The 27,024-nt window shown below is 45.2% G+C and overlaps 1 protein-coding gene across 2 annotated transcripts in view; it reads left to right on the forward strand.

Annotated features, from left to right (window-relative positions):
- ADGRG5 (adhesion G protein-coupled receptor G5) overlaps positions 1-27,024 on the forward strand; it is a 651,384-nt gene that overhangs the window by 419,953 nt on the left and 204,407 nt on the right. For both annotated transcript variants that reach the window (XM_069654199.1, XM_069654209.1), the window contains 3 exons: positions 4,116-4,220; positions 19,694-19,810; positions 21,755-21,797. In XM_069654199.1, coding sequence (XP_069510300.1) covers positions 4,116-4,220; positions 19,694-19,810; positions 21,755-21,797 — 265 coding nt within the window. The remainder of the gene's footprint in view (positions 1-4,115; positions 4,221-19,693; positions 19,811-21,754; positions 21,798-27,024) is intronic.

The following is a 27,024-nucleotide window of genomic DNA, read 5'->3' on the forward strand; positions in this document are numbered from 1 at the left end:
CCTCCCCTTCCCCGCGTTTTGGTCGGCTGAGGGTATGGTAACAGACTTTGTCAGACTGGGCCTATGATGTTGTTGCACCCAACACTCGATTGGCAGGGGAAGGGCCTCCACAAATTGCACACCACCCTTTCAAAGTTCACAAAGAAGTGTGCGGGGTCTTCTCCAGGTGCATACTTCTGTAGGACCGTAGCGGCTACCTGCGTGTGCCTCCTTAAATTTGCTGCATCCATCATCTGGGCCTGCTGTACCTGAATGGTCTGCTGAATTGCTTGTCCGTCAGCCTGCGCCTATTGACTCTGCAATTGCAGCGCTTGTTGCAGCTGGTGCTGTCCCTCGCTTAGGGTCCTGGTCAGTGCTTCCATGGTCTTCCTCCTTATCCCTCCGCTTGCAACCACTTGTCACAGCGCAGCGGTGTGGGAATAAGGACAGACTCTCAGTAGATTTTTATTAATACTCATTTCTTTATTTTTAACAGTCTTTAAAGAATTTCCAACACTTGACAGTTTTGTAAAGGCACTGAGATTGTATTGCCCTAATACCCCAAGACAACAGGCTCCTGCTGGTCTCCTCCATGTTTCCTATCAGTTCTTGTCTATTATGATACTGAAAGGACTGATGGGATATTGCCAAAGTAACTTTCACTGTCCTTCATCGTAGCGTCACAGTGGGGGAGGGAGGAGGAAGCGGGCGTATGATCTAGCTTTCCTTCGCTACCACCCACTGCCCGTCATCCTTCACTGGGCCTCTGTCGGCGGGCACGCATTTGCGCAATAACCGCATTCTCCGTTGTCTATCCCTCAGCCCTGAACGCGGGCTAACTCAACAGCACTATCGTGGTGCAACAAAAACTTCTCACAGTTCACTGGTACCTCTGCCCCAACACGGGCCGATCCTCAAGAGCCTTCTCACAGCGTCACCAGCTTTTCTTCTCCCTCATTGCGCCCACTCGTACCTCTACACCTCCTGCGGCGCTTCATGTCAACGACACAAGAGAAAGGGACCCATCAGCCCTTTGATCCTTCCTACTGTGGCCCTCAATCACTCCCCTTGTCCCTCTTCTCCAGCCAGCTGTGCACCCTTTCATCACTGCGGTGCTCTGTGCTGCCTTTTCCCCAGTGGTGCCTCCCTCTCTCTTCTTTACATCTTCACACCCTTACTGTGGGTTTTATGCCCTTTCTTGTTGGACGTTGCTCTATGTACATATTATTTCAGCAGTGGCTGCCCGCAAGTCAAAACTAATGCTCTACATAGAATTCTTAAATAAATACCCTTGCCCTTGATTTCAAGGTTCTCCAGGAAAAGCTAGCAATCGCAAAGGTTACAGTTGGGGAATCAGTCCTGAAGACCCATTGCATTGCTTGCTTCAAACCCTAATCTGCTGAGTGAGCAGTAAGGGCCTAGTCCATCTGAACCCAATCATTTTGTAATGGGGGTAAACAAAAAAATATGGATAATCATTTCCCTGTCCAGTTACACAAAGACAGCCCTGCCCCCCATCACTGCCATCTTCCATAAATGAATTTAGGGGCAAGACTCCATTTGTGGTGTAACCCAGGAATCATTAATGACAAAGGACCCTCGGTGGTTACAAACAAATCTATCCCAATGGCAGCCAGTCTTTTCCTTTCTAGCTTGTTTCAATCCATCCATGATATCACCATTACTTTCAAATGTTACTTTCATCCATCCGCCCACCCATGCATCCAATCTCAATTCCCTTCCAATTTTCCCTTTGTCCACGAATCTTCAGACCAGTCCCATTTTCCTTTCATGCTTTAATTCATACATCATATCCCTGTTCTCTTTGAAATGTCCTTTCATATTTCCATCCATCCTGTCTCCATTCCCTTGCCTTCCTCCTTTCTTTCATCCAGCCATATATCATATCTCTGTTCCCTTCCAATTATCCTTTCATCCACCAATCCACCCTTCTCTGTTTCCTTCCCGTTTTCCTTTCATCTACCCACCCTGCTATCTACATTCCCTTCCCGTTTTCCTTTCATGCATCCTTCCTCAATTTATTTCTGCATTCAACGTAAGGGCAATAAAGAGTTTGTGAATCTGATACTAGAACTATTCTACTAGGCATTGAGGCGTGACTCCTTTTTTAAACAGATAACCTTTCCCTGTAGCAACACAGATTGCTTATTGGAAGTTGGAGTTCAAGAATCCAACTCTGAACAGATGGCCATCAGGAACAAACAGACGTGGAGTTTGGTAGCAACCATGTGGAGCAGCAGAGTTGTGACAGGTCTCCAAACTGTCACAGAATAATATGACACGACTGACCCATTTGGAGGACTGGAGATTTTAAGAGCGGATATAGTGGCACCAACACAGTATCACTTCCTTTGAATTTAGCAAAGCCTATGTTACTGACTTATATTATTTGTGTTGCTATTTTATTTGCACTTTGGCTTGGGGAGGCTACATCCTTACCTTTGTACTGCAGCCTGGGATTGCAGGAATACACACCTAATGAGATTTGCAGCAGCACCACACTGATAACACAATCTGCACAGGGTGGGGCAGAGCACACTGCACAGTTTTGTTGTGGTGTGGAATGAAAATCTTGATTTCTTCGCTGTGTTTTAAGGTTTTTCGTTTTTGTGGGTGTACGGGATCCCCTGACCTTTGCTGCCAGTTTTTGTGGGCACCTACCGTGTTGATCTGTGCATGTGCTATTAGGCGGGCACCCAGCCAGCACGATCACAGGCCACATTCACGCTGTGTTGCAGAGTAATTGAGACTCACACCTGGTGCATGCTCTCTGCTTTGTTTTTCTTTGTAAAGTGGTGATGCTAACTGCATTACCATGTTGAATTACATCATGATATTCTACGTCTGGAGCACTTAGATATAACAATATAGATATCACAGCTAAAAGGTGCTAATAGTATCTCTAAGCACTTAGCAGGATTCTTATTTGCATGGAGCGGTACACTAGAATGAAGTGTCTCTAAACTCTCCCTGACTGCAAAACCTTAGCAGTCTGTTCAGTACATGCACTCAATATGCATCTTGATCACCATTCTACTGTCGACTAAAGGTGACAGTGCACCATTATTATCACTATTATTATTAGTTGGTTTGTACTGCACCAGTTTACCACCTTAGTAGTCTCAAAGCATTTCAACCTTGTCTGAGTTAAGGTGTATTAAGTCACACCCAGGGACAGCAAGATGTAAATCCACAGGTGAATATTTTTTGTGATGTTACCTTGGTTTTGAGTTGCTGTACTAATTGTGAAAAAGAGAATACTGTCCTGGAAGAATGGTTTCCTGAGAATATAGTGGCAGAGGAAAAGCAGCACTCAAAATAATTGGCAAAGAACTTTGAAACCTCAGTGTGCTCTGCCAGATACAAATTCCTCTCAAAATACTGTTCAAGGGATCAATGCAGTTGGTCAATGCAACCAATTATGAACTCAGATGGTGAGCACCAGAAGGGACGCTTCCTGCAGATCTAGGGAGGCGATTGCCTCCTCTCCGGCATCCCCGAAGAGCAGCACCTGGCCCTTCTTCTGTCTCCGTCGTCCAGGATAGATTTCTGGGATTTGCAGAGGGAGGTTTGAGATACAGACTCTGAACTCCTGTGATCCTTAGGGAGCACTGACTAGGGTAGAGGAGGTGCATCTACTTTCCCAGCTCTGCTGTTACCATGGCTGCTTTATTCACTGAAACAAAAGTGCTCATACAGTGAACAGACACTGTGCACAACAGGATCTCCAACTTTATCCCACTTCACAGGCTATCTTTGGCTCTGGGTCCCTGGGCAGAGAGAGTGTTGATGCAATGCCTTTGCATTTGATTAAGGAAAGTGCTCTCCTAGCAGAGAATAAGTGAGCCAAAACTCGAAACATAGACGTTTTCATTTTTACCAGCATACCCAACTCTATGTTAGAAGATGGGGTTCTCATTGTCTGGTCTGCAATCTCCGCTCCAGTGGTTTGATGATGGTTCACATTGATCATATTTGTACAGTATCTGTTCTAGGGGCTGAGATAAATTCAAGGCAGCCCTTTACATTCCTACCTTGCATTTTAAATAATGTATCTCGCAACCAGTCATAACTCCTACTAAATCATCATTTGTCATATCATTTACTTTTAACAGGAAAACCATCATGCCATGAGCTTTCCGGCAGAGATCCTAAGAAGAAACAAAGCAAGGGAATGTCGGCTCGTCTGCATCTACTTCGACTCCTCTATCTTATTCCAGGTACTTCTGTTATCAGTGGGTAAGAGAGACACGCAAAGATTTGTGACACCATGGTGGAGCCATAAAGGGTATTACACTAGGCAATATCAATGATATGTGCTATACTGTTGGGTTGCCAGGCAGCCAGGGTGCATAGAAAACAAAGGCTGCACTTATAAATCATTTCACAAGCATGACCACACATGCATGTGTGAGATGGGAAAACCTGTGCCAAGGCAAACAATAATGTGGTCATAGATGCATGCACAGCCCCTGTGCGCATCCACAGGTAAACCAATTTTTGGTACTGTGTTTGAGCATGGCACAACTGAGTGAGCTGTTGTTTTTGAGTGTTGCATGGGGCCTAGACTGTAATTTCCTGTGGTCCTGGAAATGTGCTTTCTTACTGCAACACAAGTTTGCGTTTAGCAGTTTCACTGATCCTGTTGGAATTGTGTTTCTATTCCATTCACACCTTAACCCCTCAGTCCAATTTGTCTACTAGACTTGAGCTGTGTAACTGTCCGGTTTATCAGGCAGAATATATAAGTGAGGGTGCATGGCACAGGCAATTCAGTATTTGTGATGCTGTTGCAGTATCCCCCTTTCATTCCATAGTCTCTGGAGTTGCTTCAAGCAACAGAGGCCAATATTTATGAAGTGAGGATTGATCAAGGGGTCAGATTTCTTTTTCTCCTCCATTACCCCGCACAATGGTCAACCGCTGCTCTTTCTAGCATCTGCACTCTCCTTCAAGTTGCACCTTTATCATGTGCTTATGAATCATTGGCCCAAAATATACTCTGTATTTACAATCCTTGATATACACATAGAGAGTACGAAGTGGGACACTAGGATTTTGTTACTGCTGTTAACAAAGCCTCACATGGCTGATTGTGCTATTTTGATACCAGATGTGATAGCTTTGTTGTGCTTGGAAATATTTAATTTTCTGAATATTGTCACATCAGTTGAAGACAAGTGCCACATTACATTGGTGTGGATTCATAGGAAATTAACACAATATCTCCTCCCATTTTTCCTGCTCTTCTCAGACTGACGAAAAATAGAGGAGAATAGGCGCCCTGGCCCATTGCCTGTGCCATGGTCAGCAGCAGGACTATGTGGCTGAGAGGACAACTGTTGTCATCAGCCCCACTCAGTGACACAGTGGAAGCTGCAGGCCTCTTAGCAGACTCATGTCAGGCTGCACTCACTAGGGGAGACCACTCACCCGGAGCCCAAGTATGTGCTCTGGGAGCTAATGGGATTGGCTGAAAGGTGGGGATCTAGACGATAGGGTCATTGATATGTGTAGTGTGAGGGGTCATCCAGGAGGTCTTGTTAAGTGCAGAGAGGAGTTCTAGGGGATTAGGGATGTTTGCTGAAGAAGCTCTATTGGAATGCTCAAGTGGGTGGGGAGGCGGCTCAGTGAAAATAGAGGTGGATGCAGGCTCAGCGACAGGAGACGAAGGGTTCTCAGGTTAGGCTTTGCGTGAGCTAAGAAGCTGCCTATGATTATGATTTACAGATTCCAGGGAGGAAGTTGGCTCTGAGTCGGATTAGGGTGATTAGCTTATTTCAGACTGACCACTGGCTAGATAAATATAGCCTGTTTAGATTTGCTGTATTCAAATGTATGTTGTATTGACCTCCCGAGTATAGAACTTGCACAGCGCTGCACTATCATATGGCCCTGGTCGCTAAGAGGCCTGCCATCCATGGAGATGTATTGCTTTGCAAATGCCCTTATGACATAACATACGTTTTCGTCCTGCCCTCCATGTACATGGGCCAGGCTCAGTGACCCTCTCCCACTCTGCCTCCCTTCCTCTTGCTGTTCTGACATTGTCACTGTCTTGGTCTAACCTTGGAGCAAAAGGAGCAAAGCTATGTGCTATGCGTCCTCCAAGTACCCCTAAGGCTCTCAAATGCAACCACACACCTCTTTGGGCACAGCCCTCAGTCCAATGCAGCATCTATTGTGAAGTCACCCACACAGTTTAGGTTTATAACCTATGCTCTGCAGACTAGACTTGGCCACCCTTGGGCAGGAGAGAGACATGACCTGATTCATTACACCCTGGTGAGGCCTACCCTGATGAGGGAGACCCTGTTAGAATCCTGATGTCTTCTTTTTCCTCCAAGAAGTTCCAGAAGCCTAACGAAATGAAAGGGGGTGCATCTAGCAGTGCCCCCTGCGCTCCCTCCGAATATGTATTACTAGCACAGGGGTCTCCAGAAAAATATTTCTGTTTGGGGGAGAGCCAGGAGCAATGAAGATGTTTGAGGGAGATCCTGGGGAAGAGGCTGAGGGCTGCATGTAGGAGATATCCCTCTTAGTAGCTCTCTTCTATCTCTAACTTCTAACTCAAGGCTAGACCCTTTTTCTTTTGACTTTAGTGCTTTCAAGTTGCCTGATGGCATATTTTAGCATCATACCACAAATCTACGTTCAAAACATGCACTCACAACTCATGGGAGGTTCTCTGAGAGGGAGAAAGAGAAACTCACAGGTGTGTTGCTGTGCGGGGCAGACACCTAGGAGGATGCGCCAAACTATCCAAGGACAATAAGCTCCGGGGCAGTTTCCTTTCCATTGTGAATTCTGGATCCTGGGTGAATTAGGCGTGTGTGAAAACTCAAAAGGCAAAACAGAAAGAGTGCTAAAACAGGGCAGAGAAATCACATCCATCTTGTGATAGCTTATGAACGGGGATCAGAAGATTTTGAGGACAGCAGAGGGCAAATGGGGAAGGAAGAGTCATGAGCTGAAGAAGGCAACTAGTGTTCAAAATAACAGTTTGTGACCAGAGAAAGGGATGTAGCAGCTGTGGGCTAAGAGAAGAAGACACGGTTCACCTGGTAGAGTGAGACCAGGAAAGAGGATTCATCAGTTGATGGGTGTAGGATCTGCAGATAGTGTTCAAAGCAGTAGGAAATGCAGTGAGCATTCAAGGTAGCAGAGTGTTGGCAGGGAAATGAACTTATCAGAGAAGGGGGTAGAAGTGTTGAGTCTAGCAGGGTGTGGGCATGGAGGGAGACTCGTCAGCTGCGGGGTTACAGGAAGAAGATGTGTGCAGGACAGCAGATCATGAGCAGAGAAGGGAGATTCCATACCCCAGGAGCAGAGAAGGGAGATTCCATACCCCAGGAGCAGAGAAGGGAGATTCCATACCCCAGGAGCAGAGAAGGGAGATTCCATACCCCAGGGGATTTATAGAGGAAGACATTGTTCAGGGTTGCAGAGTTGGAGCAGCACATGAGGATCTTTCGGCTTGGGTAGTAGGAGAGGCCAATTGTGTGTAGTGCAGCAGGGGCCGCATGGAAAGGGACTCATCAGTTAACGATGATATGAGAAACAGACAGTGTTCAGTGCAGGGAAGTGGGGCTCATTAACTGATCCACTAGGAGAGACTGAATGTATTCAAGATAACAATGGGCATGCAGGTTACTGGATGCAAAGCGTGGTAGACAGCGCTCAGAGCAGTATATTGTGACAATGAGGGGGGATCAGCTGTAGCAGAGGCAGATGGTGTTCAAGATAGCATTGTGCAAGCAGCAACGGCAACTCAGCATCTGAGGACAGTTGTGGTGTGCAGAGAGTGTGAAGAAAGTCTTCTGCAAAGAGTCAACCATAACCCTCCAAATTCTGAGGGGAGTAATGGATAAAGACATGATCTAATGGGCAGAGCATGAGAGTGAGCTTTAAGGTGGATTAATGGGCATGACTGTCATTGGCCAACTTAGGTCACAAAAATCAGGGAAGTATGCAGCACCTACCTGCCGTTGTTTGAGGCATGTGACATGGCTATGGCTTGCATCCCTTGCCTCCTTCAATTTTACAGAGTGGTGAGTGCTGCCTTGATCAGGTGAGAGAAATGGCGAGGGCTTCCAGATTGGGGCTTCCTCTTGCAAAGGCAGCAAATCTGCATCCCGCTACTTGCAACCGGGTGAAATGCATTATCTACTTTACTGAAGGATGCACACAGTAGGCAATGCTATGGAATGTAGCACTCAATCCCATTGATCGCTGAGCATTCTGTACACTTGTATTAGCAAACCGGATCCATTCACGGCTTCTTAAGTGGCCCCCAACCATCCAAAACAAACAATAATAGAGCTACTAGCTTGAGTCTATCAATAAATAACAGTGCAAGGCAACACTGATGGCACTGATTTCACTGATCTACATTTATTTTCCCCTTCTCTTTTTTCTCGAATATCCCAGTACCCCCAAAGCTCTCAGCTAGTTACCATGCACCTAAAGTAGGTTTGCATGATGTCCCACAAACATCTCTAGACCACATTGTCTTTGATTAATTTGCATCTTTATGCCAAGGCCCTTGCCCCCTGACCTCCTATAAGTGACAGAGCCCCTCAGAGGTATAATCCCATTTGAGGCCATTATCAGCCCTCTACCATGTACCCCCCCACCCCCAAAGTGCCCCTTTTCCCATATTCACTCACAAACCATCCAGCCCTAAATTGAACTCCCCCCTCACAGTAAACCTCCACCGCATAGTCCCCTTCGTTTCTAAGCCCTTAGCTACAGTCTTAGAGTGTGCTTCCCATTTTAAGGAGCCCCTAGAGACTTCTCATTGACCCCCACATCCAGAACAGATCTACCCGCTAGAGCCTCTCACTGCTCCGTCTCTTCATCCTGAACTCTGAGCACACTAACCACAGACAGACAAACTGCTTCTTTTAACACAGATGCCTCAAGCTGGAGTGCAGCCTACATGTGACCAATGCTGGAGAATGTGGGGAGTAAGCACAGTCTACAGACGACACACTTTAAATCAATTTACAGTTTACGACGCAACTTCACCACCTCAAACTTTCATCATGTGCTGAATGACGGTATTATCAGAACTTGGACCTCTGGGGTTCAAAGGCAGACCTTTAAGCAGTGCACCGCGGCTCCTTCTGGCTGTGCCCTGGCGTGTCTATTGATTACCACTGCAGCTTGACAATTATTATTTGTACTTGTTTAAGTGAAGTACAGTTCATAACTTTTTATACATTCAACAATATAAAATGTAAAAATATAAATAAAAAAAGAACATTCATAAAACCACTTTCTAAATGCAAAACCAAGTAAAATTGTCTAAATACAAACCATAAAATCAGGGTCTAGCACATACAAAAAGTAAGAAAAACATTTCTTAATAGTCGATTTCCCAAGGCACCAATTCTTATCTAGTCTAAAAAGCCAAACTTCTCCACCTCATTCATCATATCTAACAAAGTATCAATTAAATTATTAGGCAGGACAGCATTCTTTTGTCAGCATATTCACAACAATCAATCTCCAAGAGTTCATCAGTGCAATGGTTAAAGGCGTATAGCAGCCTGTAAGGCAGCCCATCCAAACGTAATCTTTTTCCAGATGCTCGATTGAGTGTACAAACTTGCCCAGGTATAAGATTCTAGTATCAATTAGGGCCGCACATTGAGTCAGAAAATGTCTAGTGGGTTCAAAATGACCAATCTCCCCACAGATCCTACAATGTCACTCTGCTGTTTTTATTTTCATTCGTGTACCAGTGACCGCTGTACATGGTAAGAGGTTAAAACGAAGTTGCATAAACAGCCTACATATGATCGGGCACAGAAATGTAATGAGGTATCGTTGAGGTCTGTTTTTGAAGTAAGTGTATTGGATGCTATCTTGGGTCAGCTTATAATTAGTTAACCAGGTGATATTATGACATCTATCCCAGTCAACTGCTTTTACTAGGAGTTGCTTTCATAATAATGCAAATTCCATGGTCAGTCCATTTTCCATTCAATTAGGTGGGCGAAGCAAGTTACACTATCCACAAACTCCTTAAGCTTGGAATTAATTATGCTACCTAGTTCCTCATTAAATAAACTGAATGGAGGTATACCTTTACAATTAAATTCTTTATCTTAATGAATAAGGCCTTAAGTCCTAATTCCAATCGAATACTATTTATGGGAACACAATTGGAGAGTCCCAATTTGTGATGAAGTATTTCCGCTTCCAGTGTATCCATCCACTTAAGGTTACTTTTTCAATAGCATTCCAAACAAACAAAATGGCCGGCGTGATGCTCTGTTTGTACACCAGAAGGAGACCGTTCAAACTATAGCCACATCCTTATTTCACATATTCCATAATGGCGCTCAATTTTTGAATGGCTTTCAACTTCGTACGAGCCTGCAGATCCGTCTCAGATTGTTTCTGTGTGAAATACATGCCTAAATACACATAATCTATGGTCACTTCGAGGGGCTGATTATTTCAGTTCCAGACAAACGAGGAGGCTTTTTTTCCTGCTGAAGCTCATGACTTTTTCTGGAGATTCATAATCAAACTATTCTCAGTGGTATATCTCTTTATGGGGAAAAACACTCTTTGCAGACCGATAGGTGTATGATCCATCACTATAATATCGTCTGCGTTAGCCATTATTTTAATGTGTGTATCTCCCCATCTGGGCGGAAAGACATGGACTCCTTGAAGTGCCAGAGGCATGTCGGGTGTGTAGGGATTAAAAAGTAAAGGCACTAATACCCAGCCTTGTTTAAGCCCTGTGTTAGTACAGACTTTATTGGAAAAATCACCTGCATCGTTCAGCCTTACTCTAACTTGCGTCGTGGTGTGCAACTGGTTGATGATATTAATCAGACCAGGCGTGGCCCTCTAACTTTGCAATTTTTCCCAGAGTTTAGCTCTATCAATAGTGACAAAGTCCTTACTGAAATCAATGTATGCCACATACAGTAGCAATTCACTCTTTTGGGCCTTATCTGTTAGAGTTTGCAGATTAAGTATATTCTAGAGTACTGCAGCCCTTTCTGAAGGCCGTTTGCAGTTGGCTAAGGAGTGAGTTTTTTTTTACCAAATAGAGGGATCTTTCAAAAGAACTGTAGCAAATATATTGCTGGAGACATCTAGCATCGCAAGTAGTCGGTAATTTTGAGGATTGGCTCTCTTGCCGGCTTTACGGAAAGGTATAAGCAAAGAGAGTTTCCATCTAGGGGCGAGGGGTGGGGTGGATTGCATTCTACAGCCTTAAAGAGCCTCATAAGCATTGTAGCCCAAAGGGAAGGAGCACTTTTCATTATTTTATTCGTCAACCCATTTGACCAAGGAGTGCCCGAGTTTTTCAGTTTCCTGGTTATGATTTCTAAATCAGTCTCGTCAATGTCCTTCATTTTATATGGCAAAGAGGGAACTTGAGTAGCACATGGCTGCTGCTTATGGAACCTATCCAATATGTCAACCTTGATTAAAGATGGGTCCACTCCTGTAGTTTTGATGTTAATGAGGGACCAGAACTTTTTCACATCATCGGTCACTGAGATTTTAAGCATATTTTGCCAATGTCTAGTGCTATGAGCGTTATTGTACATGGTGAGCCCGTTTTATACTGGTTTTTAACTATTTTCACTGGACTCTGGTAGCTTTGTTATTACAATGGGCAGTAACATAATTTTCTTATTTCATCCCTTATTGCATGTTTTGACCTAACTATTTGCATATCATAAGTAAGAGGATGGGATCTATTAGCATGTATTGCATGTTTTCCCCCCTCTAAAACCTATATAAGGATCACGCCATAGTTTATAAGCCTCTGGATTAGTCCAGGGAATGGATTCTATGTCTAAGTGTGCCAATTCCAATGCTGAGTTCGGGTTATGGATACTTTTACATGTCCATTTTATTATGTTGCCTTGAGAGTTTGTCTGCCCTCTGCCTGCAGAGTATTTAGATTTTTTGAGACATGAGTATGAGTCAGGGCCACAAGCGCATGATCACTGAATACATTTTTTATTATAAGCAGCTCTTCCACTAAGGCAATTGTACTGCAGTCCATGACAACATAGTCAAGAATTGCCGTTTTGTTGGCAATCTGCCATGTAGGGTGGCCCGAGGTAGCTCCTGAGGCTCTACTGTTCATCGTAATAAATTCATGACAGGCCACAAAGTACAACCATTCCATGCCTGTTTTATTTCCCATGCTGCATTTCAATTGCATGACAGGGATTTGAGAAGGGACCCAATCCCCAAGCAGTTATTTATCATATGTAGTCCCACAGTGGGCATTGAAGTATCCTCAATAAGAGCAATTATGTTACCTTGCGAGGTTCTTGCCACGTTCAGTACATTTTCAATATCTTCCAATATAGATGTAGTGTGGACCCCACCTGGTGGGCTGTATAAAATAATAACCATCAAAGATGTATTAGTGCCTATTCCAATTTTGCCGCCGCGAGGTGGGGGGTGACGTTACTCAGTTCCATGTGCTCAAGTCTAAACACATTTCTTACCCCCAATACCAGACCTCCTGCCATCATCCGGCTACACCCCTCCTAGCAGAATGAAGGATCACATTATAGCTGTCCAGGTGGAAGTCCCCCACTATCTAACTTTACTGTATCAAAAAGATGTCTGCCTGACGTAGAATTTGTATGGACTTCTTGATTCCTATTAGATCGCTATGGCCTCTTGTATTCCAACAATGCAAAGTGTATAATTATACTCTTTAGGGTCGCTGATAGTTTTAGATTGCAATAGCTCAGCCAGCCAAACTCCTTTCCCACCTTTTGACCCAGAATCCAGCCCAGTTGAGCACATGCAAGCTTCAGCTTTTCTACCCTCCCTTGAACAGGTGGTGTGCAGGGGTGGGACTATATTATGGGATACGCTTTGTTTTTGGCGCACAAATGTCAGATCATATCCCATTCGTAAGAAAGCAGCGTTATGCATTAAGATAACCAACACAATATATCGCAATTGACAATGAATTATGGGCTAGTGTGATGGATCCTCCTCCGTGAGCTCAATATAGTCTATCTTTCATCCAAAGGATACGAAATTCAGGGATATAGAACATCAATGTTAGAACATAACCTGCACAAGAAAACTGGCAAAAAGGATAGCCATCCAAAGTCTGCTAAGCAGAATAAAGCCTCTACGCTGTGCACTTACACTGCGCCTTGACAATCTCCAGCATTGCGATTGCACAGCTGGCAAGCATTAAACAGTCATAGGTGAGGTAGGTGGATGGAAGAGCAGTGCACACCTGGAAGGGCAGCAGTATATTGGTTCTCTCCGAAAACTCACCCTGAGGAGCCCGACTGATTCTGCATGTTGGGTTCTTCAAGGAAGTTCTCCATCAGAGCCATAACCCAAAGATGGAGATCAGTGGTTGTCTGCAATCATCCGGCAAACCCCAGGAAATGAGATCTCTATAGGCCTTCCTTCCGAAAGGTCCACATACCTGTAGATAATCGTCAATTTTTCTGGATAATGGGTGGATGTGTAAGAAAAAAAGAAAAACCTTTTACCAATGTGTAGCCTGCAGCCATCTTCAGAAGACTGAAGGGCAAAGTCTCCATCTGTGCGATTGTCTGACAATTATCAATTTTATAAATTCATTGCTGAATAGATATTGATGACAGTTAATACAAACATCTCATCAACAGTGCTCACCATCATCTTGACAATTTATTATTATTTGTTTTTTAAATGTATTTATTTGTTTGTGAAGCGCCGAAAGCCTGCAGGCATCGGGTGCCACATAAAGACATTGGGCCTCATTACACGGTAGGCGGTGAGCCATGGCGCTATTAGCGCCATGGCTCATGCCGGTAAAATACCGGCACCGCCTTTGCGGAAAGGGAATTTACCACCCCATTCCAAGGTTGGAGGGGCGGTAAATCCCCCTTCCACCATTGCCCTTCCCCATTCCCATTTCTGCCCCATAGGGCTCTATGGGAATGGGGAAGGCGCTAATTACGGCACCGCAATTTTGCGGTGCCGTAATTAGCTCCGAGGTCCCTTAGCGGGTTGGATTTTAACGCCTGCAAAAAGCAGGCGTTAAATCCCCCAACCCGCAAAGGGACCTCGTAGTAAGGCGGTAGGGATTTACCGGTACCAGTATTTTACCGGTACCGGTAAATCCCTACCGCCATCCGTGTAATGAGGCCCATTGACTTACACATAACATGCTGACTAAATGGAACAGATCACAAGACGGTTGGAATGCCAAGACACAGAAGAGGTTAAGTACTACTCAGGGATGTCTGGTTCATTTGAATCGGAAGGTTTTTAATTGGTTTCGGAATCTGAGGAGTTTAGATTCCGCTCTCGAGTTCAATGGCAATTTATTCCATTGCTGAGCTGATCGGTTGGGAAGGCTTTGCCTAACCCATTTGTTTTCCTATGAAGAGTAGTTGTAATAAGCCCTTGAGTCTCAGATCTGATTGTGCGGGTTGGGGTGTAGCCCATGATCTTGGACTTCAGGTACGCCAGAGCTTTACCATATAGGCACTTATGTGTAAGTGTCATAGATTTAAAAATGACACAGTCTTCGACCCTAAACCAGTGTAGATCCTTTGGTGCTTCACTGATATGGTCGGTTTTAGCCTTCCGCTTGATTATCCGAACAGCGTGGTTCTGAATATGCTGGAATTTTGTCAGGCATTGTTTACTGGCCCCTAGTAGTAAGGCATTGCCATAGTCCAGTCTAGACAGGATGGTCGCTCTGGCAATGATAGCACAGCTTGATTCACTCAGAACAGGTCTGATGGCTTTTAGCAGTCTTAAGTAGTATGAGCAATGTTTGCTGACGTAGGAGGCTTGAGTATCTGAGCTCAGGGAGGCTTCTAGAGTCATGCCCAGGGTTCTTACGCTAGTCACTACTTGGATGTTGGGCTCTTTTATCATGAAGGAATCATAGCTGGATAATAGTTTGGCCCTGGCTTGTTTGGACCCGAAAACCATCAACTCGTTTTCTTTCCCGTTCAAACACATCCAGTTATGATCCATCCATTGTTCAATGATGTTGTAGAGTTCATTTACCATTTTATTGTCTTTTACGTGGTCTCCACTCAGTTCCACTTCTAGCTGAGTGTCGCCAGCATAGTTCGTGAAACAGGCATTGATGTTGTCTAAAACCTCACACAGGAGGCGTAGATATAAGTTGAAGAGAAGTGGCGAGAGACTGGCTCCCTGGGGGACGCCACAGAAGATGTTAGACTCGCTTGAGAATTTGCCACCGCAATTAACTCTGGCAATTCGGTGTGCTAAGAATGACAACAGCCAGCCTATAGCTTCACTAGAGCATTTGGCAATTTTCTCCAGTGCTTCCTGTAGTAGTTGGTGGTCTAGTAAATCGAACACACCACTAAGATCTAGTAGAATCAGCAAACCAGTGTTGCCCCTTAGCATTTTTGTCTGCAGGTCCAGCATCGCAGTTTCAGTGCTATGTGCAGCACGGAAACCTGATTGTTGGTGGTGTAATATTTCATTGGTCTCTACATAAGCTTGCAATTGAGCAGTTGCAACTTTGTCCATAACTTTTAGAATTAAATTACTGTTAGTTATGGGTCTTAGGTTTCCTGGTTCTCGTTGGTCTAGGTTGGGCTTTTTGACCAGTCGGGTGATGGTCACCTTTTTTATATTCTTGGGTACCATTTGGTCCTGGAAAAAAGAATTTACCGTTGTAGTTAATAAAGGTGCAAAAATGTTGCCATTTTCCAGAATGATTTTCGGAGGCAGTATGTTTTCTGCGCATGATGAAGGTTTCATCGATGCCAGGGTGTTAAGCATGTCTGTGGTCGTAATTTCTTGAAAACGGAATTTACCAAGATTATCTGTTTTCTTTTTCATGAGTGGTTGTTGGTATTTAGCTTTGTTAAGTTGGGCGTTCGCTATTACTTCTCTTGCTTTAGTGATCTTGTTACAGAATGCGGCTCGTGTGTTTTCACATTCTGCTTGGGACGGGACAAAAGCCGGAGTAAATGATTCAGGCTTGTTGATCGATTTTAGTATCTCGAACAGTTTGGCTGGGGCATTGGAAGCTTTCTGAATTTGTGTATTAAAGTAATTCCTTTTAACTTCTACAAGGTTCTTTTTGTAGGACCTCTCGAGTTCCTTCCAGCTGTCCTTGTTGCTAATGGTTGTTTTTTTTGTAGCCATCTGGCTTCGAGCTGTCTTTTTTCCTTTTTTTGAACTGCTAAATCTGAGGTATACCATTTCTGATGATTTGTATTAGGTCTAACTTGTTTTGGGCGTAGAGGAGCTATTTGGTCAATGAGAGATGTGGTATGTTGTTCATATTTAGATATGATTTTCTCCCAAGTATCGTCCTCGCTGATGTCTGCTAGGATGTTGTTGACACAGGACACAAGGGCCCTCATTACAACACCGGCGGTAACCAATGGCGTTATTAGCACCATGGTTGCTGCCGGTATTGTAACAAGTCCGCCAATGGTAAATGGGGAAATACCGCCCCATTCCAAGGTTGGCGGGGCGGTAATTCCCCATTTACCATTGGCCCTTCCCCATTCCCATGTTTGCCCCATAGGGCTCAATGGGACTGGGGAAGGCGGTAATTACGGTACCGCAAATTGCAGTACCGTAATTACCTCGAAAGTCCTTTTGCGGGTCCCTACTTTAAAGGCTGGTCCAAACCAGCCGTTAAGGTCGGGAGCTGCAAAGGGACCTCGTAATCAGGCATTAAGGGTTTAACGGTGCCGACACCTTTTACGGTGCTGTTAACCCCTTAACGCCAGGGTCCTAAATTTCTTGAAAGGGTCTTGAAATTTCTACATATTTCTACATATTTCTACATATCGTTTTCTTGGGTTCATTGGGAGTTTTCTCGAGAGGAATGGGCAAGGTCAGTGTGAAGGGTATTTTGTTGTGGTCAGACCAGATATACGGAGTGGTCGTTAGATTGTTCTCGATGATCAAGTCTAGCTGGTGACCATTGTCCATTGTGGCTTCAGAGTTTTTAACTTGGAAATCAAGATCGATTAGAGCCTTCTCTAGGTCTATCGCTTTTTTATCCTTGTGATCGCCCCGCCAGCGATTGAGATTGCCTAGGACCAGTGTAGATGAGTTGGGACTTTTAAGTACATTGAGCTGTCCAGTGAGCTCCTCATTGAAGTCAGACGTAAGAGAAGGTGGTTTGTAGATGAGGACGAAATTCACGCAATTAGTGTCGGTAGGGCAATGTTTCAAGTGAAGTGTTTCACAGCCATGGCACGTTAGGGTAGACGGAAACATAAGTAGTGAATCTTGCATTATCATTGCTACCCCACCTCCTTTACCTGTGTCTCTATTGGTGCTATGTATGGTGTAGCCTGTGAGGACCACGATGGTACAAATGGGACCAATCGGATCTTGTAACCATGTTTCAGTGAGACACATGATGTCAAGGTTCTCCTCTAATATGAAATCATGCACGTTTTGTGCATGTTGGTTTAGGGAGCGCGTGTTAAGCAAACATACTTTTAAATTTATGTTGGATGTTGTTTCACTTCGGGTTGAAATACTCTTGCTTGTTTTACGTTTATGCTTCTGTTTTTGGAGAGGTTTATTTTTCAGGAGCGCGCAGTGTAGGGTATTGTGAGGGTGTGTTGTACCCCTTTCCATGACTTGCATAGCATGTTGTTGGATAACCTCCATGTGTTGCATGTCATGTAATTCAACCCAAAAATCACCCATAACTTCAATTCCCATCCTTACCAGATACTGGGGTAGAGCTGGAGAGAAACGAGCAGGGGTCTAGGGCGATGCCGAGGGATGGCGAGGACCGGCGCAAGACCGACTTGTCACTAGAAGCGCCGGTGCTGAAGCGCCTGACGTATCAAGATGAAGGGTGCCGGTGCTTCTGGGACTTGTAGTCCTGTAATGCTCAAAGATGCCTGTTTAGACTAAGGAACGTTATTTACTGCACTAGGTGAGGAGTAAGTCAAGGCAGCCCCTTACACTGATCACTTGCGCAGTTTGTCAATCAAACAATATCAGCAATACAAAACAAGCTCAACACAAATATCACGTGAAGCACGTGCTGCTTTATAAGATCACAGCACGTGACTTCACACAGTTTAAATGCAGAGAGATGGTATAATAATTTGCAGTAAAGTTGAAGTTAGTAATTAGTAATTGCAGCAGTGTCCTTGGTGACCTTGGTAACAAGGCACTGTTCCAGCAAAGCAAAGCAAGCACCCACGATATGAGCCCTGTGCTTGTTAGATCCACCCACCTTGTTCAACCCTTGTGGTGAAGTGAGGACAGATGAGGTTTTAAGGGAGAGGCATGCGGGACCGCCGCAAGATCGGCTTGTCACTAGAAGCACCAGTGCTGAAGCGCCTGACGGATCTAGATGAAGGGTGCCGGTGCTTCTGGGACTTGTAGTCCTGTAATGCTCAAATATGCCTGTTTAGGCTGAGGAACGGTATTTACTGCACTAGGTGAGGAGTAAGTCAAGGCAGCCCCTGACACTGATCACTTGCGCAGTTTGTCAATCAAACAATATCAGCAATACAAAACAAGCTCAACACGAATATCACGTGAAGCACGTGCTGCTTTATAAGATCACAGCACGTGAATTCACACAGTTTAAATGCAGAGAGATGGTATAATAGTTTGCAGTAAAGTTGAAGTTTGTAATTAGTAATTGCAGCAGTGTACTTGGTGACCTTGGTAACAAGGCACTGTTCCAGCAAAGCAAAGCAATCACCCAAGATATGAGCCTTGTGCCTGTTAGATCCACCCACCTTTTCCAATCCTTGCGGTGAAGTGAGGACAGGTGAGGTTTTAAGATAGAGGCCGGCGGGACCGGCGCAAGACCTGCTTGTCACTAGAAGCGCCGGCGTTCCTAGACACTGGATGGAGTTTTTAAATCCAGGGACACCATGTATCCCATAGGCGACACCAGTAGGACTCAGAGCAAATGACACACTATGGACGTGGGAAAAACAAAGCCCCAGACTTGATCAGAGGGGTGTAGTAGACAGGCTTTGGTGCAAATTTAGTGTGGGGACCATATACCCATTTTTTGCAGGAGGGTAATAAAATGGAACAAACTTTTTTTTCTACTTTGTTTGCAATTTTGCATAATTAGGAACAGTGCAAATAAATATTGCTCAGCATGCAAATGTGAAAGACGACCCTCTGATTCAGGCAAACAAATATTCATCCATTTTTATTATGAGTATCAAACATAGCAGAAAAAAACATTTGCTCCCTTGTTGCGGTTGTGCAAACATTTTTATTTAGAGCGAATCGGCGCAGAATCTGTTTGCTGCAGTCCCTATTTTGAAAAGAGCAAAACTGGTGCAAAGTGATTGCTCCATTTTTATACTAGCGAAAACCTAGAATAATATTGCTCCAATTCTTCACATAATGTGAGAGGAAATTTAAGATAACAGTAGAATATTTCACCCATGTTTCCTGCCTTTAATATGGTAGACTTAGTACCTTTTGCCAAACCCCAAGGGTGGGCAGGTAGGCTGCTCTTCATGGATTTTGACATGAGTTGCGTGTAAACATTGAGTGGCCATACTGAAGATATGACTTTGGCAACACCCGAACACTTGACATTGGCCAGATTTAGGCAGGGGTGTGAGTCTTGCTGGACCTGCAATGTGGGCCTTGTGCTGTGTCCTTTGGAAGATCTACTTCTGTGCAGGTTTTACATGTTGGTTTCTTCTGCCAATTGTAGGATGGGAAGAACAGCTCTCTGTTGAATGATAACATCGTCGGTGCAACAGTGTATGGATCAACAGTCGCCAACCTCAGCAACGATGTAAAGGTCCACTTCTGGCACAATCAATCACTTGTGAGTAGGAATGGGGTGTAGCAGAAAAGCAGGCCGGTGCTCACGCTCTGCTGACAACACTCATCTGGAATGCCACCAGGGGAGTGCGCAGGAATTGGTGGTGCACAGCACACACACCAAGCAACGCTGCACAACTATGTGCAAAAGCGCTAAACTAGCAGTCACAAAGCACCTGCCCATCAAGGTGAGTGGTCATCACTTACAGGAGACAGTCACAGAGTCACTGTCCATAACTGAAGGTAGTCACAGAGAGTTCACCTTTGAGACCTTGTTGCTTGTCCAGGGGCCCGAGTAGAGAAGCTTTGCACCAGTGCAAGGACAACCTTGCATGGTATTATCACAGTTCTATGTTAATATCCTGCATGCTTGAAGCCACTCCTAAAACGTCTTTTTTACCACATCAGAGTGGCCTTAAACGAGCAAGGATATGCATCCATCAGTGGGTTGCATGTCCCCAACTCCCCATGTAAAGTGCCCCCGCCCACCGATCTTATCCTACTTGGCTCCATGCCCACCCAGTCCAAACCCTCCATGTTACATCCCCCTCGCCCCTACTCCCTTCAGGCCGCCTCTCTATCTAGATCCCCCTCAACCCCACAAACATGTACCTGCTCCAAAACCCTGGTCTCCGTTCATCTAGGCCTGCTCTGCTCTCTGCGCCCCTCCTTTTACATTGTGGGCTTCTATGGGTGGTATTTCCTAGGCAGCCTCTTTTCAGGGCGGTCTTTGTCTGGTGCAAAAATACATTGAAAGAAAATGTTTTTGCACTAGGGAAATGCCCTATTGCAAATACCAATCAACATTGCCCTTGCACTGGTGCAAAGTTTCTGTATTGAGGCTTTAGATGTGCATTGTGCCTTTTTAGCTGAAGTTCAGAAATTTGGGGGCATACTTGAAAATGACAAGTTTTGCTTTTATGTCATGAACATATAATCGCTGTGGGCTGCGTGGTCTGATTAGTGTGGCTATAAACCCTTCTATGTTGGACTATAACTTGTGCTGCTAGCGCCCATGTAATACCCCCCCCCCCTTTGTGTCTGAGTATAATCCACAGTGCCCATCATGTGCTTCTTCCTTCTGGGTACATCTGGCGATGATGATGGTACTAATATGTCTGCGCACTAGGGTAGTCTTTGCTCTAGTTCTAATACCATGCAAAATTGCCATTGCACTGGTGCAAAGTTTCTTTAATGAGGCCCCTGGACACATTGTACAGGTCCTGAAGGGCATCCCAATGTCAATTTCTGATATCTGAAACCCACAGCAACAGTTTTCTAAGTACCATGTATGAAGGAACTCCCATAGTAAGTTTATTTTTAAGCTGGAGGACCACAGATTGGAATGATGTAAGTTTAGTAGATACCGATGACTATTTCAATGGAGCATAAATGCCGTATAATGTATAGATTTGTACCACAATACATCCCTGTTTTCGCTAAAAATGTATGATTGATGCCTGTATATCCTGGGGTGTATCTGGAACTAGACAAGCACAGTGCAGGTATGTTTTACCCCCTTCATATATCCAGACGCATTTTCTGAGTCCTGTCCTTTTCTTCGAGTCTGTTCCACACTTCTTTGTGGTTGAGTGAGGCACAGTTCCTTTTTTTAGAATGCCCATAAAATGGGTTCCCAGATCCAATTGTTGCTCCATCAACACAAGAGATCTAAATGTTGTGGCCGGTCCACTTCATCAGCTGCAACTCCATCCCTTTCCTCCTTGCTCTCATTTACTTCCTCACTTATTTACTTATTCCTTTACTCCTATTGCTTTATTGCTCCCTCATGCTTCTTTCCCTCAAACATTACCCACCCTGACTCACTCATTCCCTTATTCACTGCCTTTCTCATTGATACTCACTCCCATCAGCTTCTCTCTGTCTTGGTTCGCAAGATCCACTGACCCTTCTCCCGCCTGACCCAATCTCTGTCCTCTCTCTGCAGGATGAATCCAATGCCAAGTGTGTCTTTTGGATCACAGGGACAGGTAAGACAAGCCCCTTCTCCTGTCTTTTGTCTCTGTGGAAGAGTTTCCTAATGCTCTACTATGTCTTGGTGTGTTTACAATGACTAGGAATCTGTGTTGATGGCTCTGCAATATTTAGAAAATGGAACTTCCGGTGGACGTAGGCATGTAGACCTGGGCCACCCAGGCAGCCTACTACTGTTGGATTTCAGAGATGAGTTTCTAGGGCTATGCCCCAATCTTCTGGTAGCCATCTTGTTTTCCCATAGTTATTCATTTATGTTATGTTTATATGGAGCTATTGTGTACTAATGATGCCACGCTCCCATACAGCACAAAAGGAAGCAACTCTGAGAGATAAATGAATGAATCATTCATCTGGACACCGTGCCGTTACAGGTCAAAAGCAACATAATCATTTGTGCTCAATGTAACCATTCCCATCAGCACACTGTGAAAGTCAGTGCATCTAGCGGATTGGACTGAAGGCTTTTGGGACACTTCAAACATAGGGCATGATTTGCCCATGTGCCTCATGCCTGCTCCTGTGGGTGAAATGGAGCTGGGATAGGGTTGTCACAAGTAGGGAGTAGTTGAATCTATACTCCCCTTTTCCTCCAGCCTACCCCAAATTCTCACAAATACAGATATTGTTTAGGCACTTTTGCTTTCGATAGTGGGGTGGTTCAGATCATGCTCCCAAAACACATCTTTCCAGAACATCTCAGTTTGAGCTGGCTCCACATCCCCCAGGAGCTTTTAGTCTGAGCTCAGACAGCCCATTGCAGAGTATCTCAGGTCAGGAGTCCACAACATTTCCCATGGTCTTTTAGTCTCTGCTACCACAGCGCTTTCCTGAGTTCCACAGTCACTGATCAAGCACGATTTGCAGAACTCCCACAGCATGGGCGTGTGGGCCCCATGTAGATCTTTACGGGCTGCTGGCACTTAATTCAATAATATTGTCTGCCATGTACTTGCAGATGGCCCCCTGCCCGAGGCCCTGTAGTGGCACTCATGATGGGTATTAGCTGCACCACCGACCCCAGAATCGTGCTGTAACTCTTACATGCAGGAGTAGAATATTGAACTGGATATGCAGACTTTCCATCAGCTTGCGGAGTGCAAACAAGCATTGGTAAAGCCAATAGGTGTTGCTCTTATATGTCAATTACAGCCTCACATGGCCCAATAATGCAATCAATTGCCTCTCATAGTCTCCAAAAGGTGAGACGTAGCACCACATGTGCAGCTGCTGCCAGCAAATGCCATTTGCAATAACATGCTATATACAATTCCAAATAGATAACTGAATTCAAGTCTAGCTTTGCAGGTAATTCTTGAACAGATTAAGAATGATATAGGTCCCTTTTCCCAAGAAGAACAGTTTTATTTTTGTCTGACACTATTTTGACTGGAGACTTTGAGGAAACTCACTTTTTAAATTTGCTTTTCAGTATTTCTTGTTTAAATCAATACATGTTGGCCTAGTAAGCCAGCCGTAGAAACAAATCTCCTTATCGGCCACCCACCGCCAAACAAAATTGTATGTCCGCGTGTATGTGCTTCACGTTCTGTACATGCAAAGTCACAGAGCGCTCATGTTTGTAGCAGACACAAGGCAGCAACAGATTGCTTCAATATAAAATAAAGAGTAAGGGAGCAAGGGGGTGATGAGTCCCGGAGAAAAGTGGGACGATGCTGTAGGGAAAATGTTCTGCATTCCGGGTTATGTCTGAGGTGTACAGACAATGAGTGGGAGGGTGGTGCGGGGCACAGGGATAGAGAAGAATCACCACTGAAACCTTTTTTCATAGAAGTACAGGAGATTTATCAAAATGAATATGTCAGAAACTGGATACAGTAGAAGCCATTTGCGAATGGTGAAGTTGAATTTCCACCGAACACCCTGCTTTTGAGTAAAAAATGTGAGAAAACAGAGGCTGTTTGAAGCACAGGTAGGATATCTGAAATGGTATCAGGTTAGCTGTGAGCAGCCCATGTTACCGGAACGCACAGTTGATAGCTAGGAAATGGTTTTCACTGGATTGAGTTGTAACAACAATGGGAATGTCCCTATTAAAAATAACTAGATCCAGTGAAAAATAAATGCAAATCATCACCTGGAATTTTCACTTGGGGTTTTTCCATTAAATTCCAAAATTTGAAAAAGCTACTATATCTCTGAAAACAACAGGCATTACAGATATTCAGGGCCTCTCCCCCAGGAATGCTTTCCATGTAAGAAGCACCCCATTAACAGACGTGTTTATACCCCAGTCACCATGGCACTATATTATCAGAGACTTTTCAACTGACATCCTTAAATATTAATAATTGCAAAAGCTATCATAAATATACCGCATCATAATTAATTTTAAATGTGTTTCTATTTAATGTAAGCTTGTTACAGTAATCAACACAGTTTTTTTGAAGTCATACTACCATAAATGTTCATATGCTTAGTCATCTCATTAAGCACTACATCTACATTAGTCTGCATGAACACTAAATACGCACATTTCTTTAGACGTAGATTACATTTACATCACACACTGCGAACACAGCATGAGCCTTGTTAATGCAATCGTGTTTCTCCAGCATTGGATCTTTCATGGATTCACATGCTTAGAATATTCCCCGTCGTCAGGCTGGGAATCCTCGGTAAGTTATATAGACATTTTCCATAGGAAAAATTCCGACACTTTTGTGTCCTATCTACGTCGTTTTGGGCCGCGCACGCCGGCACCACTAGGACGTAGAGGTATATATAGCCCCGCCCCCGCGGCTCCCTCAGATTTCAACCGTCTTCCAAAGTAGTGGGATTACCTCGCGTATCTGCTATTTGGTTAGGTTGTACTTTCTACTTCTGTTTTTTCTTCTCGAAAAGATTTCTGGAAGGGCGTTGTTTCGTCCGTGTGCTACATGTGGTCTTAAGAAGGTGTACGAAGGGGATGGTCATATGGACTGCATTTACTGTCTTCATCCTCACCACACAGCGGACACATGTAAAATCTGTCAGGGCTTCTCCCAGAAGACCCTCAAAGACCGAAAAAGACGCCTTGTCGATTGACTCAATGACGGGGCGGGTGCGTACCTGGCATCGGAGGTGGGCTCCACGGCTTCGAGAAGTAAGTCAGAACCCCCGACGAAGAAGGCGCGTTCTGCCGAAAAACGCCCCTCGGAGAAGCATTCGGAGAAACATTCGAAGGCCCCCTCTTCACACAAGGCGTCGTCTTCTTCCTCCTCGTCTAAAAAGGAGAGAAAAGAACCATCTAAATCCTCCTCAGGAGATCGTCATAAGTCTACCTTGAGTTGAGAGGCCTCGGCCAGCAAGTCGGCCCCGAAAGCGGCGGGAACACCTCAAATCCCTGCGCCACTTGCTTCGTCGACGGCCCGCTCGTCGACGCCTGCATCATCCGCGGCTCCTCCAACGGTTCAGACTGCGGCTGTAGGAAACATATCGTCGTCAACGGTGGTTCCGTCTATGGGATGGCAACTGGAGGTTTTTGACCCCGTTCCGCCTGAGGCCCTGCTGCAACCAGAGGCGGCTTTTTCCATCTCGTTGGCTGACGAGGAACGTGGCCCGGTCGCGCACCCAACCGATCTGGGGTTGCAACCAACCAGTGCGGTGACGCTCTTGAGTGGGGGTACCATCCCTATGACCTCGTCATTACTGAACCCCCAGGCAGTTCTGTCCTTGGAGGTGCTAGATACGCTACAGAAGTTGTTAGAGCGTTTGGACACGGATTCCTCAGCCCAGTGCCCCGGCACTGCTACAGTCTACGCAACTCGTCGACGAGCCGGGCCCGGCTCCTCGCTCGACGACCAGGATTACTGCCGCTTCCCAAGCTGCGGAAGATCGCCCTCGCCCACAAAAAGAGGGAGAACTACCGGACTCTGATTCAGACCACGAAGGGTCGGGTTCAGACATCTCACTATCCCCCTCAAGGGACCCAACATGGGACTCTGAAGCGGAAATGGAAGCTCCGAGAAGTCCGGCCCAGCCATCACCACCTGACGAAGTGGGGGCGTTCCATGCCATGATGAGTAAGGCGTGTGCTGAGTTTGGCCTAGTCCCTGAAGAAGAGAAAAAGGATTGTTTTCTTTTTGATGATATGGGCAAGAGAAGGAAATCCATATACGCCATCCCTATTTTAGACCATGTCTGGCAAGAGGGCCTGAAGACCATGCGTCATCCTTTCTCGGAACCGGCAGTAAAAGGTCGTTTGGAGAAGAAATTCAAGGCTCCGAAATCGACTCCCAAGTGCTTGACGTCTCAACCTTCGCCGGAATCGGTGGTATATGCGGCGGCTAGAAAGGTCAGGTCTCAACATAAATGCACGACCCCGCCGGACAACGAAGCCAGGAGGCAAGACGCTTTTGGCAAGAAGGTGCTGTCAGTCGGCGCGACTACAGTTAAAGCAGCCAACTCCTTGGCGATTATGTCTAGGTATGACAGGGAAATGTGGCACCGGCTGGCTCCTATCTTGGAACATTTGCCCGAAGAACATAGAAAGTCTGCCATGTTGCTAGTACGGGAAGGAGAAGAGGCCTCCAACCATGCTATAAACATTGCTGTCGACCTAGCCGAGTCCGGATTTAAGCAAATCAATAATGGCGTAGTACTACGAAGACAAGCCTGGCTCAAGTGCACTACGTTCAGACCGGAGGTGCAATATAAAGTCTTGGATATGCCGTGTGAAGGGGAACAACTGTTCGGTGAAAAAGTTGATGAGGCCTTGAAGGGCATGAAAGAGGATACTGACACGGCGCGGTCACTCGGAGCCCTCCAGAGTGGTAGGAATTTTCGTTCTTTTCATCCTTTCAGAGGGGCTTCTGGTAACTCTGGTTTGGGTCATCCTTTCAGAGGGGCTTCTGGTAACTCCGGTTTGGGTCATCTAGAGACCGAGGTTTCAACAGACCCTCCTACTCGTCCCAAGGCTACAGACGTGCGGCCCAGTCTTCTCGTAGAGGCAGAGATCACCAAACCTCTAGACGGCGGGGTGCCTACCCTTCATCGACGAAAGATAAACAAGCCAAGAACCAACAATGACATGTTTCAGGACGTCCTGGGGAGCCGAGTGTCTCGTCACGTCGACGAGTGGGAGTGCATAACAACAGACCAATGGGTTTTGGACACGATTCATCTGGGCCACTCTCTACAGTTCAAGGACAAGCTACCACACATTCCACCAGTGTTCTCGGCTGAGCCCCACCTTCAAATACTACTGCAGGAGGTGGCGCT

Source organism: Ambystoma mexicanum, chromosome 1p, assembly GCF_040938575.1.
Source record: "Ambystoma mexicanum isolate Mex_15411 chromosome 1p, UKY_AmexF1_1, whole genome shotgun sequence".
In the NCBI taxonomy this organism is placed as follows: Eukaryota; Metazoa; Chordata; class Amphibia; order Caudata; family Ambystomatidae; genus Ambystoma; species Ambystoma mexicanum.